General features: G+C 47.8%; 1 protein-coding gene across 1 annotated transcript in view; it reads left to right on the plus strand.

Annotated features, from left to right (window-relative positions):
- The window catches only part of ADAM9 (ADAM metallopeptidase domain 9), a 162,642-nt gene that overhangs the window by 83,297 nt on the left and 60,684 nt on the right, over positions 1-18,661 (plus strand). The window contains exons 5-7 of the mRNA XM_075346380.1: positions 7,734-7,810; positions 12,262-12,451; positions 13,956-14,021. Of these exons, the coding sequence (XP_075202495.1) occupies positions 7,734-7,810; positions 12,262-12,451; positions 13,956-14,021 (333 nt within the window). The remainder of the gene's footprint in view (positions 1-7,733; positions 7,811-12,261; positions 12,452-13,955; positions 14,022-18,661) is intronic.

Below are 18,661 nucleotides of genomic sequence, written 5' to 3' on the forward strand. Positions count from 1 at the left end.
GGCGGATGGTTGTTCTAGCTTCACCATGTTCATTCTCCAGTTGGTTTATTCGTTTGGAGATGGAAAGAACGTTCTGCCGGACTGCTGCTATTTCAGATTTGCAGGCGTCCTTGACTTCTGAAATGAGTGTTTGGAAGTCTGTCTTGGTGGGGACTTGTTTGATAAATTCCCACCACTCTGGTGGAGGGCACCCCGCTTGTGTGGTCATTGGTCTGGCCATCATACTGTCTGGGGCCCTTTTCTTGTTGCTTTCCAGAGCAGGTGGGCCAGGAGGTGGCTCAGGGTCTCCCCTCCATCGAGCCGTGGGGCCCGGGTTCCGGAGCCCCATGTCCCTAGGTGGTTTATGGGCTCTTTGAGGCCTGGGTGTAAGGGCCTCACTTAGTAATGTTGGAGGTCCCAATGGGGAGAGCATGTCACTTTCTGTTATATTTACTTTATCCCCTGGGAGCTGGGGGGTTCCAGCAGGCTGAAGGTCTGACCTATCATGCTCTAAGTTCTCCCCCAGAGTCTCCCCGTCGCTCCTTGCCTCCTCTCTTATTTCCTCAGGGCCATCACTCCTCAGCTCCATATCCTCGTATGCCCACTCTGCCTGCTCCATCCCCCCTTGCGTGCTATCTGTGGGGGCGGCCGGGCTCCAGCCACCGCCACGCTCCAACAGTTCTATGGGGGGGAGGGGCGGCATGATCACCTCCGTCTCCTCTGAATCACCGTTGCTCGCGTCAGGGGGGAACACATACTTCTCACCCGGCCTGGCATTCTGGAGACACGCAGCTTCACTTGACTGGCGATGCTCCGGCTCGTGCAGCTGTGCTGGTAAGTTGCTGCACGCCGCCTCCGCCGCCATCTTGCCCACGAGGGAAGGCCCGTTCCCGCCGGGATCCACCAGCTCCCGATCGCTTCCTCCTCCTCCGTCTGCGGCGCGGGTGGGTAATCCCCGCTCCGTCCCTCCTGCACAGTCCTCCATCGCGGCCGTCCAGTGGTAAGTGCTTTGTGGCGCTCCTGCCGCCCGCGCCTTCTCTTGTTCCCGCTCCCCTGGCGGCTCCTTTGTAAGGTAGGAGTCCAGGGTGAGCAGTGCTGGAGTCACAGGGTCTTTAGTGGTTTTTGGGGGTCTCTTCTTCCCCATTCCGGCTTGTGTAAGGCTTATGCAAAGGGCTTTTTGGTATCCCGGGTGGAGGAGCTCAGCCTCTACACGTCCTGCTCCATGGAGTCCCAGACACGCCCCGTAAAACCTCTTTTTGTGTTTTGAACCTTCAAAGTGTTTTTTTCATATCTGCAACATGTCAGTGATTTTAACTTTTTTTTTTTTGTGCTCTCTTGGTTAAATAATTATATATTTTGTGGACTTGACCATGCCAAGTATATTTATTTTATTTTTTCCATAATAATAATATTATCATTATTATTATTATTATTATTTTAGATTTTTTTCTATGTTTACTTTATAATTGTTCTACATTATTATTATTATTATTATTATTATTAACAACTATTATTTTGTCTATGAATTATTTACCTATATTTTACTAGATTATTATTATTTATTATTCTTATTATTATTAATAACTAGAAGGTGTCCCGATTCTAACACCTCGGGTATTCTAGAATTTATTGTGTAGTTAATGTATGTTTTTTGTTATATATATCGATGTTGTGTGTAGTTGCCAGTGTTTGTGTAGGGCACTGTAAATGTTCTGGGTGTTGTCTGGGTGTGAGAGCAGTGTTGTATGTGTGTTGCGTTGTGTGTGTTGCGTTTGTGGAGCGCTGTGTGTCTGCAGTGTTGTCTGTGTGTGGTGCTGTGTGTGTTGCGCGGTATGTGCGTATATTTGTGTATGCCGCGGTGTTTGTGTGTTGGGTGTTGTGTGTGTGTGGCGTTGTCTGTGTGGGGGTGTCTGTGTAGGGCGGTGTTTGTGGTTCCCAGTGTGTGTGTGGTGTGGTGTGTTGTGCGGTGCGCGTGTGGCGCTGTGTGTGTGTTTTGGGGGGAGGTGTGCACCCCCATCGTGCTCCATCCCCCATCGTGCTCCATCCCCCATGCTGCGCACCCCCCATCGTGCTCCATCCCCCATGCTGCGCACCCCCCATCGTGCTCCATCCCCCATGATGCGCACCCCCTATCGTGCTCCATCCCCCATGCTGCGCACCCCCCATCGTGCTCCATCCCCCATGCTGCGCACCCCCCATCGTGCTCCATCCCCCATGCTGCGCACCCCCCATCATGCTCCATCCCCCATGCTGCGCACCCCCCATCGTGCTCCATCCCCCATGCTGCGCACCCCCATCGTGCTCCATCCCCCATGCTGCGCACCCCCATCGTGCTCCATCCCCCATGCTGCGCACCCCCATCGTGCTCCATCCCCCATGCTGTGCACCCCCCATCGTGCTCCATCCCCCATGCTGCGCACCCCCCATCGTGCTCCATCCCCCATGCTGCGCACCCCCCATCGTGCTCCATCCCCCATGCTGCGCACCCCCCATCATGCTCCATCCCCCATGCTGCGCACCCCCCATCGTGCTCCATCCCCCATGCTGCGCACCCCCCATCGTGCTCCATCCCCCATGCTGCGCACCCCCCATCGTGTTCCATCCCCCATGCTGCGCACCCCCCATCGTGCTCCATCCCCCATGCTGCGCACCCCCCATCGTGCTCCATCCCCCATGCTGCGCACCCCCCATCGTGCTCCATCCCCCATGCTGCGCACCCCCCATCGTGCTCCATCCTCCATGCTGCGCACCCCCCATCGTGCTCCATCCCCCATGCTGCGCACCCCCCATCGTGCTCCATCCCCCATGCTGCGCACCCCCATCGTGCTCCATCCCCCATGCTGCGCACCCCCATCGTGCTCCATCCCCCATGCTGCGCACCCCCATCGTGCTCCATCCCCCATGCTGCGCACCCCCATCGTGCTCCGTCCCCCATGCTGCGCACCCCCCATCGTGCTCCATCCCCCATGCTGCGCACCCCCCATCGTGCTCCATCCCCCATGCTGCGCACCCCCCATCGTGCTCCATCCCCCATGCTGCGCACCCCCCATCGTGCTCCATTTCCCATGCTGCGCACCCCCATTGTGCTCAATCCCCCATGCTGCGCACCCCCCATCGTGCTCCATTTCCCATGCTGCGCACCCCCATTGTGCTCAATCCCCCATGCTGCGCACCCCCCATTGTGCTCCATCCCCCATGCTGCGCACCCCCCATCGTGCTCGATCCCCCATGCTGCGCACTCCCCATCGTGCTCCATCCCCCATGCTGCGCACCCCCCATCGTGCTCCATCCCCCATGCTGCGCACCCCCCATCGTGCTCAATCCCCCATGCTGCGCACCCCCCATCGTGCTCCATCCCCCATGCTGCGCACCCCCCATCGTGCTCCATCCCCCATGCTGCGCACCCCCCATCGTGCTCCATCCCCCATGTTGCGCACCCCCGATCGTGCTCCATCCCCCATGCTGCGCACCCCGCATCGTGCTCCATCCACCATGCTGCGCACTCCCCATCGTGCTCCACAGTCACACATCAGACAGTATACACGCACACATCTGATCGCATACACTCACACCCCACTACTCCCTGTGCCCTCCGGGGGGCGGTCCCAGCAGCTGTGCTGCACGCCGTGCTCCTCTGCCTTCTGCCGACACGCGCACATCCGATCGCATACACGCACACATCCGATCGCATACACGCACACATCCGATCGCATACACGCACACATCCGATCGCATACACGCGCACATCCGATCGCATACACGCGCACATCCGATCGCATACACGCGCACATCCGATCGCATACACTCACACACACACACTGATGATATCGCACATACGCGCTCACACACTCACAACATCCGGAGATAGCACATGCTTCCGGCCATGTGATCCTCCGGCACGTCCTGGAAGGTCACTGCACGCACAGTATCGCCGCCGAGAAGTAAGCGATATCACTGGATGTTGTGAGTGTGTGGATGCGATCTGATGTGTGTGTGTGAGAGTGAGTGAGTGTGATCTGATGTGTGTCTGTCTGTTCTTATGTGAGTGTGATCTGGTGTGTGTGTGTGCGTGTGTGTGTGTGTGTGTTCCGCCGCTGCAGGACCTTGATGTGCTCACCTGCTCCCGGTCGGCGTCTGGTGAGTATGACTGCGGGGTCTTCTTTCTTCTGTCTTCTCTCTTCTGGGGGTGCCCGCTGCCTATAATGAAGTGTCTTGCAGTGTCTTTAACTCTTTCACCGCTGCATGACACTTCATTATTGACCGCAGCGTATGCCAGCTCCCTGCACGTGTACCGGGAGCCGGTGTTCGCTGGTAACCATGATACACATCGGGTAACTAAGGGAAGCGCTTCCTATAGTTACGCAATGTGTATCATGGTTACCAGCGTACACCGGCTCCATCACGATCCCAGCATCGCAAGGTTATGTCTGCCGGGGGCGGGGCCGAGTGTGCCAACGTGTGGCGGGGGCGAGCGGGCGAGGCGTCAGCGTATGCCGGCTCCCTGCACATGTGTACCGGGAGCCGGTGTACGCTGGAGCGGTGGAGCGGGCTATGCGTGCGGAGGGCCGGGGCGAGCGGCTAATCCATGCGGGGGGGGCGGGGCCAGGCCGAGGCGAGCTGCCAATTTGTGGGGGGCAGGGCCAGGCCGAGGCGAGCGGCCAATCCGACAGTTGTCACGCTAACGACACTGTCACGGTGACACAATTTTGGAGCAAGACAGACAGACAGAATAAGGCAATTATATATATAGATAATTTAGAATGTTTCTATATTTTTTACTTATAATTTGTCTACATTATTATTATTATTATTATTACTACTATCTTATATTTTGTCTATTATTATGAATTATTTACCTTTATTTTTTCTACATTATTTACTTTTAATATTTTTAACTATTTTACGTATTTTTATTTTTACTTATTATTTTTCTAAATTATTATTATTTTTATTATTTTAGTTAATTTTTATTGTACTTATTATTTTTCTAAATTTAATATAATTTTTTTTACAAGTCTTTTTGTGTGTTCTATATACTGCAATATTTCTGTATTGTAGTAGATAGTGAAATTGACGATCTCCTATGATGCCCAGACTGTGGGGCTCAATCCAATCACTGTTGTTTGAGGCAGGTGCCAGCTGTATACAACAGCCAAAAACCTGTTCCTGTGATGCGTGCTCAGCTCCTGAGCCTGCTCCATACATATACACCCAACAGACACTTTCAGCGAATATTGGGAAGTGGGTAAAGAGCTTTGCCGCGTGTCTTAGTATATGTAGCCAAACCACAGACTTCTCCAAAAGAAAAACTCACTTTCCAGTCATTATACGTCACCCAGTGTGGGCGTAACACTGCCCCTTATTGGTGTCTGTTTTTAACTATAAGGTCATATATTATTTAATTAATATGTTCTATAGAATTTATAGAGTCATCGTCATCTTAATTTTTACTTTTTTTTTTGTCATAAATGAATAGTAAATGTGATAATGAGTATCTTTATAATATATCTAGTCAGAGAAGTCTGCTTCTTTCACCTCCTGAGCTGACCAGTCGTTCTCAAAATTCTTAATTTATGGGTCTTCAGTGATAACAGAATTTCCCATTACTGAGATAGGAGGTGACAGTTGGTGCTAATAAAGTTCTAAGGCAACTGCAACAGAATGTCTATAGCTCCTCCCCCTCCATAGAATTTTAAAAGCACCAATTACCATCTCCTTTCTCAGTAATGAAATCTTTCTAGCTCCTCCCCCTCCATAGAATTTTAAAAGCACCAATTGCCATCTCCTTTCTCAGTATTGAAATCTTTCTAGCTCCTCCCCCTCCATAGAATTTTAAAAGCACCAATTACTATCTCCTATCTCAGTAATGAAATCTTTCTAGCTCCTCCCCCTCCATAGAATTTTAAAAGCACCAATTGCCATCTCCTTTCTCAGTAATGAAATCTTTCTAGCTCCTCCCCCTCCATAGAATTTTAAAAGCACCAATTGCCATCTCCTTTCTCAGTAATGAAATCTTTCTAGCTCCTCCCCCTCCATAGAATTTTAAAAGCACCAATTACCATCTCCTATCTCAGTAATGAAATCTTTCTAGCTCCTCCCCCTCCATAGAATTTTAAAAGCACCAATTGCCATCTCCTTTCTCAGTAATGAAATCTTTCTAGCTCCTCCCCCTCCATAGAATTTTAAAACCACCAATTACCATCTCCTATCTCAGTAATGAAATCTTTCTAGCTCCTCCCCCTCCATAGAATTTTAAAAGCACCAATTGCCATCTCCTTTCTCAGTAATGAAATCTTTCTAGCTCCTCCCCCTCCATAGAATTTTAAAAGCACCAATTGCCATCTCCTATCTCAGTAATGAAATTTCTCTAGCTCCTCCCCCTCTATTGAATTTTAAAAGCACCAACTGCCATCTCCTATCTCAGTAATAGGATATTTCTAGCTCCTCCCCCTCCATAGAATTTTAAAAGCACCAATTGCCATCTCTTTTCTCAGTAATGAAATCTTTCTAGCTCCTCCCCCTCCATAGAATTTTAAAAGCACCAATTGCCATCTCTTTTCTCAGTAATGAAATCTTTCTAGCTCCTCCCCCTCAATAGAATTTTAAAAGCACCAATTGCCATCTCCTTTCTCACTAATGAAATCTTTCTAGCTCCTCCCCCTCCATAGAATTTTAAAAGCACCAATTACCATCTCCTATCTCAGTAATGAAATCTTTCTAGCTCCTCCCCCTCCATAGAATTTTAAAAGCACCAATTGCCATCTCCTTTCTCAGTAATGAAATCTTTCTAGCTCCTCCCCCTCCATAGAATTTTAAAACCACCAATTACCATCTCCTATCTCAGTAATGAAATCTTTCTAGCTCCTCCCCCTCCATAGAATTTTAAAAGCACCAATTGCCATCTCCTTTCTCAGTAATGAAATCTTTCTAGCTCCTCCCCCTCCATAGAATTTTAAAAGCACCAATTGCCATCTCCTATCTCAGTAATGAAATTTCTCTAGCTCCTCCCCCTCTATTGAATTTTAAAAGCACCAACTGCCATCTCCTATCTCAGTAATAGGATATTTCTAGCTCCTCCCCCTCCATAGAATTTTATAAGCACCAACTGCCATCTGTCTTCATGGAATAGAAATGTTTTCCATGAATTGAGAGAACAAGCTCAATCCAGGCAGATAAAGAAGCAGATATCTGTGATATACAGCAGGCACCCAAATCTTCCTGCTGCCATCAGAGCTGCTCACTTGTGACCGCGCCATTTAAGAAGTTGGAAATGGAGTGCCGAAGGCCAGCCAGGGGGCTACTGAAGGTTCTTGTGACTCAATGTTTGTACATCTGTGACGGCCGGGCTTCATAGGAGAACAGTCATTTTACAATACACTTCAATAATACAGGATTTCAGTATATTCTACAAGTGATAGATAGGGAGACCTATAGAGGTTCTAGAATGTAAATAAAATCTAAAAAAAAAAATAAATCATATATTTGGTCTGTTTGCATGTGGGACTGTCTGAATTAATAAAATGTAATATCTATCAAATAAATAAAACCTAAGGAAAAACATGACAGAATTGCTGTTTTTGGTGTTTTTCCTTCAAAAATGGAATAAAGAGAGATCATATGTAGCCGTATATGTCTGATATATGATATATCCAAATACATGGTGCCCATTGCCTCCCTGTGTGCAGCGCAGCCTGTGATGTATGCAGTGCTGTGCGCTCGATGTGTTCTCATCTCTCTCCTTTCTATTCCCCCAGGACCTGTGCCATTATCAGGGTTATGCAGAAGGATATCCCGACTCCCGAGTGGCCATCAGCACCTGCTCAGGTTTAAGGTAACCGTCTTCTTAATTTTGGATAACCGGGCAGGAGATGGGCGGATAGATTCTCGCGACTCTGGGCAATCCGTAATGTTAGTAGTCTCTGGCTGCTGAACAGGAGGCTAGCAGATTTGCTTTCACCAAACAACCCCATTAAAGAGGATCTGCTTCCCAGTAACTCTAGAAATGTAGAGCCGCAATCCTACAAGTGATAAGTTACTGATTGCTCGTGGTCTCATGTCCCCTATGTCAACGGCTCAGTGGTCAAGGCTGTGTACAACAGTCTTCTTTCAGTCCCATAGACTTTAATGGGATGAGGTGTCTTTCCCCATACAAGTACTGCTTTGGTTCCTCACGTCTCGGACCTGTTGACGGCCGCCATACACACCCCTTACTTTTAGGACCGCCGACATGTTTTGCGCAAGCAATTATGTATGGTATATATAAGGGAAACCCTCTCCTTTATTGATCTCTATCTCGATCTCTCCCTCTTGTTCCGTCTTTCACTCTCTCTGTCTCTCTCTCTCCGTCTCTCTCTGTCTCTCTCTCTCCGTCTCTCTCTCCGTCTCTCTCTGTCTCTCTCTCTGTCTCTCTCTCTCCGTCTCTCTCTGTCTCTCTCTCTGTCTCTCTCTCTCCGTCTCTCTCCGTCTCTCTCTGTCTCTCTCTCTCCGTCTCTCTCTCCGTCTCTCTCTGTCTCTCTCTCTGTCTCTCTCTCTGTCTCTCTCTCTCCGTCTCTCTCTCCGTCTCTCTCTCCGTCTCTCTCTCCGTCTCTCTCTCCTCTGTCTCTCTCTCCTCTGTCTCTCTCTCTCCGTCTCTCTCTCCGTCTCTCTCTCCTCTGTCTCTCTCTCCTCTGTCTCTCTCTCTCCGTCTCTCTCTCCGTCTCTCTCTCCTCTGTCTCTCTCTCTCGGTCTCTCTCTCTCGGTCTCTCTCTCGGTCTCTCTCTCTCGGTCTCTCTCTCTCGGTCTCTCTCTCTCCGTCTCTCTCTCGGTCTGTCTCTCTCTCTCCGTCTCTCTCTCCGGCTCTCTCTGTCTCTCTCTCCGGCTCTCTCTGTCTCTCTCTCCGGCTGTCTCTCTCTCTCTCTCTCTCCGGCTCTCTCTCCGGCTCTCTCTCCGGCTCTCTCTCCGGCTCTCTCTCCGTCTCTCTCTCCGGCTCTCTCTCTGGCTCTCTCTCCGGCTCTCTCTCTGGCTCTCTCTCCGGCTCTCTCTCCGTCTCTCTCTCCGTCTCTCTCTCCGTCTCTCTCTCCGTCTCTCTCTCCGTCTCTCTCTCCGTCTCTCTCTCCTCCATCTCTCTCTCCTCCATCTCTCTCTCCTCCATCTCTCTCTCCTCCATCTCTCTCTCCTCCATCTCTCTCTCCTCCATCTCTCTCTCCTCCGTCTCTCTCCTCCGTCTCTCTCTCCTCCGTCTCTCTCTCCTCCGTCTCTCTGTCTCTCTACTCCGTCTCTCTCTCCTCCGTCTCTCTGTCTCTCTCTCGGTCTCTCTCTCGGTCTCTCTCTCGGTCTCTCTCTCGGTCTCTCTCTCGGTCTCTCTCTCGGTCTCTCTCTCGGTCTCTCTCTCGGTCTCTCTCTGTCTCTCTCTCCGTCCCTCTCTCTCTCTGTCTCTCTCTCTGTGTCTCTCTCTCTCTCTGTGTCTCTCTCTTGGTCTCTCTCTCGGTCTCTCTCTCGGTCTCTCTCTCGGTCTCTCTCTCGGTCTCTCTCTCGGTCTCTCTCTCGATCTCTCTCTTGATCTCTCTCTCTCTCGATTGTTCTCTCTCTCACCACCCTCTCTCACCACCCTCTCTCACCACCCTCTCTCACCACCCTCTCTCACCACCCTCTCTCTCTCCCTCCTTGGCCAACACTATTGACTATTCACGTGGGAAAATTGGAATCAGTGGTGACCCCAGAGATTGTCAGCTGTCCCTATGACTTGCCATAATATTATTTTGTGGGAGTCCGTCTCTAGGAGCTTCACTTATCCTGATACCAAAGGCACTGATTCACCAGACTGCTGGTGTCTCCCTTGCTGCTTCATCTCCCCTCTCACAGCACAGAGTCTGCAGTATCATACCCCCCTTCTCCCTCTCCTCTGTGTTATGTCCTCATTCAGCCTTTTAGTAACTGAGGTTTCTGGGCCATTATAGATAACCCACAGGCAGAGCAATGTGAGCAAGATGCCACTTTATCCTAAAAACAAATCAGTATCACTGATCTATAAAAAAAAGAATTGATATGTCTTAAAGGGATGTTCCACCTTTAGCAAATTAAAGGTTTTTGTAATAAAAAGTTATACAATTTTCCAAAATGTCCTGATTTTTCATTATCTGTATTTGCTTCCATTGCATAGTATATGTCAGTAATAAATTAAGCAGTCAATAATGATACTTACAGTATATCACAGAAGTGAGTACACCCCTCACGTTTTCGTAAATATTTTATTATATCTTTTCATGGGGCAACACTGAAGATCTGACCCTGTGATACAATGTACAGTGTCAGTGTGCAGCTTGTATACAATGTACAGTGTCAGTGTGCAGCTTGTATAACAGGGTAAATTTGGTGTCCTCTAAATAACAACACAAAGCCATTAATGTCTAAACCGCTGGCAAGAAAAGTGAGTGCACCTCTAAGTAAAAATGGCCAAATTGTGCAAAATTATCCATTTTCCCTCCCCATTGTCATGTGACTCATTAGCGTTACAAGGTCTCAGGTGTGAATAGGGAGCAGGGGTGTTACGTTTGGTGTGATCTCTCACACACTCTCCCATACTGGTCACTGGAAGTCCAACATGGCTCCTCATCGCAAAGAAGTCTCTGAGGATCTGAAAAAAGAATTGTTGATCTACATAAAATAAAGATGACTGAGGCTATAAGAAGATTGTCACCACCCTGACTCTGCGCAGCAGCACAGTTGCCAAGACCATATAAAAGTTTAAGATGACAGGTTCCACTGAGAACAGGCCTCACTAGATCGGCCAGAGAAGTTGAGTGCACGTGCTCAGCATCATATCCAGAGGTTGTCTTTTTAGAATAGATGTATGAAAGCTGCCAGCATTGCTGTAGAGGTTACAGGGGTGGGGGGGGGGTCCACCTGTCAGTGCTCAGACCATTTGCTGCACACTGCATCACATTTGGTCTGCATGGGTGTCATCCCAGAAGAAATATTCTTCTAAAGATGATGCCCAAGAAAGGCTGCAAACAGTTTGCTGAAGACAAGCAGACTAAGGACATGGATTACTGGAACCACATTCTGTGGTCTGATGAGACCAAGATAAACTTATATAGTCAAGCATGTGTGGCTGCAACCAGGTGAGGAATACAAAGACAAATGTGTCCTGCCTACAATCAGGCATGGTGGTGGGAGTGTTATGGTTTGGGGCTGCATGAGTTCTGCCGTCTGTGGGGAGCTACAGATCATTGAGGGAACCATGAATGTCAACATGTCCTGTAACATACTGAAGCACAGCATAAGCCAATCCCTTCATATTGCAGCATAACGACCCCAAACACCTCCAAGATGACCACTGCTTTGCTAAAGAACCTGAGGGTAAAGGCGCTGGACTGGCCAAGCATCTCCAGACCTAAACTCTATTGAGCATCTTTGGGGCCTCCTTAAACTGAATGTGGAGCAGTGCAAGGTCTCTAACCTCCACCAGCTCCGTGATGTTGTCATGGAGGATGGAAGAGGATCCAGAGGCTCCTGTGAAGCTCTAGTGACCTCCATGCCCAAGAGAGTTAAGACAGTGCTGGAAAATAATGACGGCCTCAAAAAATATTGACACTTTGGGCACAATTTGGCCATTTTCACTTAGGGGTGCACTCACTTTGCTGCCAGTGATTTAGACATTAATGGCTGTGTGTTGAGTTATTTAGAGGGCATCAGATTTACACTGTTATACAAGCTTCACACTGACACTGTACATTGTATACAGGCTGTACACTGACACTGTTCATTGTATACAGGCTGTACACTGACACTGTACATTCTATACAAGCTGCACACTGACACTGTACATTGTATACAAGCTGCCCACTGACACTGTACATTGTATACAAGCTGCCCACTGACACTGTACATTGTATACAAGCTGCCACTGACACTGTACATTGTATACAAGCTGCCCACTGACACTGTACATTATATACAAGCTGCACACTGACACTGTACGTTGTATACAAGCTGCACACTGACACTGTACGTTGTATACAAGCTGCACACTGACACTGTACGTTGTATACAAGCTGCACACTGACACTGTACATTGTATACAAGCTTCACACTGACACTGTACGTTGTATACAAGCTGCACACTGACACTGTACATTGTATACAGGCTGTACACTGACACTGTACATTGTATCACAGGGTCAGTTCTTCAGTGTTGTCCCATGAAAAGGCAAAATATTTACAAAAATGTGAGGGGTGTACTGACTTTTGTGATATATTGTTGAAGCAGAAGACAACTTGTGCTGTATAATCTGTTGGTTCCAGGGGCCTGCTCCACCTGAGTAACGGCAGCTATGGGATCGAGCCCCTGCCGTCTTCCTCCAGCTTTCAGCACCTCATTTATCGCCTTGAAGATGTGAAGGAGGAGCCGATGGTGTGTGGGGTGTCCGGCCCCGAATTGGGACACGAGAGTCAGCACCCACACTCCCCCAGCATGTATCAGCTACTACGCCGGGTAAGCACCCAATGAAGGGTCACCCAACTATTCTATTATCCTGGGTGACAGGCGGCTTCATTACTGCAGGGGCTGACACCAAGCTTTCCTATAGTCCCGCATGACCATTCAGTCCATGTGTTAGAGGGGTATTCCTATACCACTAATTGAGGGTCTATCCTTATGCTGATTGCTGAACCTCCTGAGACCCTCCAAGATTGAAGGGGCAGCAACGCCTTCTCTGTACAGAAGCTATGGTGGCCACCTTACTGCGGTGCTACTTTTATTTTAGGATCTCTAGGCCTTCCCAGATGATGGACTCCTTCAGATTGTAAAAAGATGGCATATCCTGGAGATGTCATCACTTATTGTTAGAAGAATAACCCTTTAACCTGTTCCCGTCATGTGACAGACATGTATGGGACACGTTGAGCTCGGCTGTATGGCGCGGGCTCAGGAGCTGCACCCGCTCCATGCATGGTGGATGGAGGCTGTGAGAGCAGATTTACCATCAAGGATCCCCGGAAGTTACTCCCTGTCGAGGGTTATAATGGCAGACATATTGGTTGTCACCCATCATTCCTAGAAATTAATTTATAATATATTTTTACATTTTTTTGGCCCTGCTTTAAAATATCATTAAAGGACCGAGCAGCATTAGGCTATGTGCCCACACTGCGGAAAATTTGCGGAATTTCCCGCGATTTTTTTTCCCGGAAATTCCGTGGATTTTTCAAACATCTGCAGTACATCGAGTCCCCAGCCATTAGTGTATCCAGACAAGACGTCTCCTATTTATAAGGGGTTCTTAGGTCGGTGCCATTAGTGATTCCAAGCACTTATGGGGGAATCTGTTGACTTTTCTGTGTCTAATAATGGGGTTCGCTGGATTCTTTTTGCTTAATCTGAGTTCCTCTTCTCATTGCTGCCGTTTCTCTGATTCTGGAACAGTTTTTCTTTTTCTTCAATGCCCATCCGTTCCCAAGTTACGCTCCCTGAAAATAATGGTGCACATTTTCCCTTCAACCAATTGGGCGTGTACCACAACACCTCTCTGTGGGCGGGGCTGTTTTTTGATAGGCCAGCATCAGAGAAGAAACTGGAAATGTTCGCACAGAAGTTCTGTGGCACACGCCCACTTGGTCATTTTTTACCATTATTAAATGGCTCATAACTTTGGAACGGAGGGTCACAGAAGAAAAATAAAAACTATTCCAGAATCGGTGGAGCCACGGCAATCTATGGAAGCACTCTGTTTACATAACGAAAAATTCAGTGAAAGTTTAGACCCCTCTGCAAATGCTAGAGGGGTCTAAACGAAGATAGCTGTGGCCACCCTTTTGTGATTTTTGTTGAGGTTCACCTCTGTTTGCTTAGATACCTCCACAATCAGCGATGAGACTCAGCATCTGTGTATACCCCAAGTGTTGGGGGCCTTTTTTTTACCATTTGTTGCCATTGTCATTAATATGTTTGTCTGTGCTTGTGATTCCCGTGTAATAGTCTTCCATGTCTTCCTGTTTAGAAGAAGCGAGCAGTCCTGCCCCAGACCAGATATGTGGAGCTCTTCCTGGTGGTGGACAAGGAGCGGGTAAGTCATGGAAGCTTTTCTCTATAAGTAGTGTAGTGGACATGGGCAATTGCCAAATCCCAATGAAAGCCAGCCTGACGTCCCGTTTGTAAGGCCGCATTCACACTGCGTTCCTCTCCCCGCTTAGTGATACCATCAGGACTTCCGTCCAACCCCCCCCGCAAAACGGGTTTTTGGATGTATGCACCGACGGGGCCATTGACTATAATACTGTGTCCTCTGTGGTGCACCATTTCTGGATTATACGCTTACTAGAGGCCAACACCCAGACACAGTCTACTACGTCTGGGTGTCCACCTCAAATAGGTGTATATTCCCAAAAATGGTGCACGACAGCACACGGTGACAATCTGTATCATTATAGTTAATGGTCCCGTCGGCGCATGCGTCTGAAAACCCTTTTTGTGGGGGTTCGGACGGAAGCTCCGACGGGACCACTAAATGGGGAGAGGAACGCAGTGTGAAAGAGGCCTTTTGTAATTCTGTCCTTCGAGTTCTTCGTGTTATCTATGACTGCTTCTTCACAGCGTTCCTCCCTGCTCCTTGATATGTAACAAACAAGCTGTGCAGAAACAGACAGTGAGCAAACAATCCTAAAGGTGGTGTCACACACAGCGACGATGACAACGACGTCGCTGCTAAGTCGCCATTTTCTGTGATGTTGCAGCAACCATCGCTGTGTGTGATATCCAGCAACGATCTGGCCCCTGCTGTGAGGTCGCCGCTCATTGCTGAATGTCCTGTTTTATTTTTTGCTCATCGCTCTCCCCCTGTGAAGCACACATCGCTGTGTGTGACAGCGAGAGAGCAACGATCTGAACGTGCAGGGAGCAGGAGCCGGCATCTGGCAGCCTGCAGTAAGCTGTAACCACTGTAAATATCGGGTAACCAAGGGAAGCCCTTTCTTGGTTACCCGATATTTACCTTGGTTACTAGCGTCCGCCGCTCTCACGCTGCCAGTGCCGGCTCCTGCTCTGTGCACATGTAGCTGGAGTACACATCGGGTAAATAAGCACAGCAGTTTGCTTATTAACCCGATGTGTACTGTGGCTAGTAGTGCAGGGATCCAGCGCTAAGCGGCGTGCGCTGGTAACAAAGGTAAATATCGGGTAACCAAGCGCTTGGTTACCCAATATTTACCTTAGTTACCAAGTGCAGCGTCGCTTCAACGCGTCGCTGCTGGCTGGGGGCTGGTCACTGGTTGCTGGTGAGATCTGCCTGATTGACAGCTCACCAGCGACCATGTAGCGACGCAGCAGCGATCCTGACCAGGTCATATCGCTGGTGGGATCGCTGGAGCGTCGCTAAAGTGTGACGGTACCCTTATCTATGACTGCTTCTTCACAGCTTGTCTGTGACAGTCACAGCGTTCCTCCCTGCTCCTTGATATGTAACAAACAAGCTGTGCAGAAGCAGACAGTGAGCAAACAATCCTAAGGCTTGCATAATAAACAATTAGCAAGCCACGCAAACTGGAGGCGGTATCAGGAGGTAGATTATGCCCCCCGATCTGTGATGTAGCCTCCCAGGAGGGAGGGGGAACACTCAGGAGCTGCATCTCCCTAACAGTCAGTCGGTCGGAATGGCGCATGCTGTGGCAATTGAGAACATGTCTATGGGTGTGAACCTTTATAGATTTTGTGTAAATGTGATTACTTTTTTTCATATCATCCTAAAATACCCACTTTCAAGTGCATGTGTTTTGAGCTAAAACCAATTTATACAATTGGCTTATATTAAAAATTTTGCACCATTTAACAGGCTTTGTTTCCATTGATATATTCATATTGGTGTCTGCAGAATGAGCTAACTCAGATTCCATCAGTGAGCTCCTTCTAACAGGGAGCTTGTAACTCTGTTTTTGTTATTGGCTCCTCTGTGCTGATTTATCACCACAAACCAAATGAGTTGAGCTGAACTTTGATGTGGTCATAAATCAGTTATGTAAAAAAAAAAAAAAAAAAAAAGACATAAGCGTTACAGACTCCCTGACTGATTCTCAGTTGACTCATTTTGCTGACAGTAATCTGTAAAGGCCAAATTTTTATGAATTTTTTTTTTTTTAGTCCAAAAAACATGCATTTAGGTAAAAAAAACAAACAAAAAGGACCCAAGGTGTACATCGTTGATTTTGATTTACCACGTAAAAATGGACAAATCTGCAGCATTTTCTTCCCATGTGAACATGACCTAAAAGTCTCTGTAATAATATAAGGGAATTGCATGACTAGCAATTTTCCTCGCTCAGTTTTCACAGACTCGCTGCAGGAACTTGAATTTTTGATATTATATCAGTGAGTTTTTCCTGAAATTTACTAGAAAACGTGTTGTTATCCGAGCAGATGTTTGGCTTAAAAAGCTGACAAAATAGTGAACGGGTGGGATCATTGTCTCCAGTGACTGCTGCGGACAATGGATCAATACTGAGCGGCTTGTCCTAGTTCAGTGCTTTGTTAAAGGCTTCATGAAAAAAGGAAATCTGTTGTTACTAGATCTACATGGGAGCACAACTGATCTATAAGGATCCACATTATATTTAATTCAAATTATTATTTTAAGGGGGTGTCCATTTCTGCTGAAAAAGGACATCCCCCTTAAAATCTTTTTTTTTTCTTCATTTTTTAATTTTATTTATTTTTTATTTATTTTTTATTTATTTTTATTATTTTTTATTTATTTTTTTAAATTTCCAACTAATTTTTGAGTATTGTACCCTGCTATCTCACTTAAAGGTAATATGTCAGCCGATTTTTCCTACCTCCTCTGAGAGCAGTATAATGTAGGAAAAGAGACCCTGATTCCAACGATGTATCACTTAGCTTACTGGGTGCAGGCGTTGTCATGAAATCTGGAAAAAGGCGTTACCAATGAGAGCCATGTAGATCAGGAGAGCATACTGGCAGTCATTACATGTCTCACAGTGTATGAAGCACAAACACCATATGCAACCAAATATAACCAATTCAATTTTATTAGATAAAAAGATTAAAATTGCACACATATACAAGATGTCTCCAAAAATGGAACCCCTCAGAGGGTAGGTATTGTGTTATATTGAGAACACCAAGTCAGCCATCTCCCCATATAGTGTAAATAGTAACAATCTTAGAACGTAATGGGACCTATGCAAATATAAGTAATACAGATAATTAGACAAAATAACAGCGTACCAGCACAAGTGTGCTAAAGAAATATCAAGGAATTTGAGCTGAGCAAAAAAGTCCCATAGTAACCCACACACCCAACGCACGTTTCGCACTTGCAGTGCTTCTTGCAGGAGAAGAAAGCACACTTGTGCTGGTACGCTGTTATTTTGTCTAATGATCTGGATTACCATTGATCTGGTCCCATTACGTTCTAAGATTGTTACTAGTTACATTATATGGGGAGATGGCTGACTTGGTGTTCCCAATCTAATATATAAAGCGGAGTGTGTGTGTGTGTGTGTGTGTGTGTGTGTGTGTGTGTGTGTGTGTCCGCTAAAGGAATCCGCACCGTCGCATTTACAATCACGAAATTTTGTACAGACACCCCATGTAACTCAGGGAACGTCATAGACTATGTTTGGGCGCGAAATTTTAACCCCGTGCTTTACACTTAGGGGTACTTTGCACGCTGCGACATCGCAAGCCGATGCTGCGATGTCGAGCACGATAGTCCCCGCCCCCGTCGCACATGCAATATCTTGTGATAGCTGCCGTAGCGAACATTATCGCTACGGCAGCTTCACACGCACTTACCTGCCCTGCGATGTCGCTCTGGCCGGCGACCCGCCTCCTTCCTAAGGGGGCGGGTCGTGCGGCGTCACAGTAATGTCACACGGCAGGCGGCCAATAGCAGCGGAGGGGCGGAGATGAGCAGGATGTAAACATCCCGCCCACCTCCTTCCTTCCGCATTGCAGCCGGGACGCAGGTAAGAGATGTTCCTCGCGCCTGCGGCTTCACACACAGCGATGTACAACATCGTACCTGTCGCTGTAGCGGCATTATGGAAATGTCGGACCCTACACTGATGATACGATAACGACGCTTTTGCGCTCGTTAATCGTATCAAAAAGGATTTGCACACTACGATATCGACTGCGAAGCCGGATGTGCGTCACTTTTGATTTGACCCCACCGACATCGCACCTGCGATGTCGTAGTGTGCAAAGCCCGCCTTACTCTCCAAAAATCCTGCCTCTATTAAACTGAATGGAGGTGAGAGCTACAAGCTCTAAATAGCAACTGTCAGTGGTTGCTATAGGAACAAAATAAACTGGTAGTATAAGAAGCTTATTTGTGAGGTAATAAGTCAGTGGTGAAATGGATAGAGAGAGATAGAAAAAGACAGACAGAGAGAGACAGACGGGGAAAGAGAGAGACAGACGGGGAAAGAGAGAGACAGACGGGGAAAGAGAGAGACAGACGGGCAAAGAGACAGACAGACGGGCAAAGAGACAGACAGACGGGCAAAGAGACAGACAGACGGGCAAAGAGACAGACAGACGGGCAAAGAGACAGACAGACGGGCAAAGAGACAGACAGACGGGCAAAGAGACAGACAGACGGGCAAAGAGACAGACAGACAGACACACACATAGAGACAGACACAGAGATAGACACAGACAGACAAGGAAAGAGACAGACAAACAGACAGC

The sequence above is a fragment of the Anomaloglossus baeobatrachus genome, chromosome 4 (genome assembly GCF_048569485.1).
Source record: "Anomaloglossus baeobatrachus isolate aAnoBae1 chromosome 4, aAnoBae1.hap1, whole genome shotgun sequence".
In the NCBI taxonomy this organism is placed as follows: Eukaryota; Metazoa; Chordata; class Amphibia; order Anura; family Aromobatidae; genus Anomaloglossus; species Anomaloglossus baeobatrachus.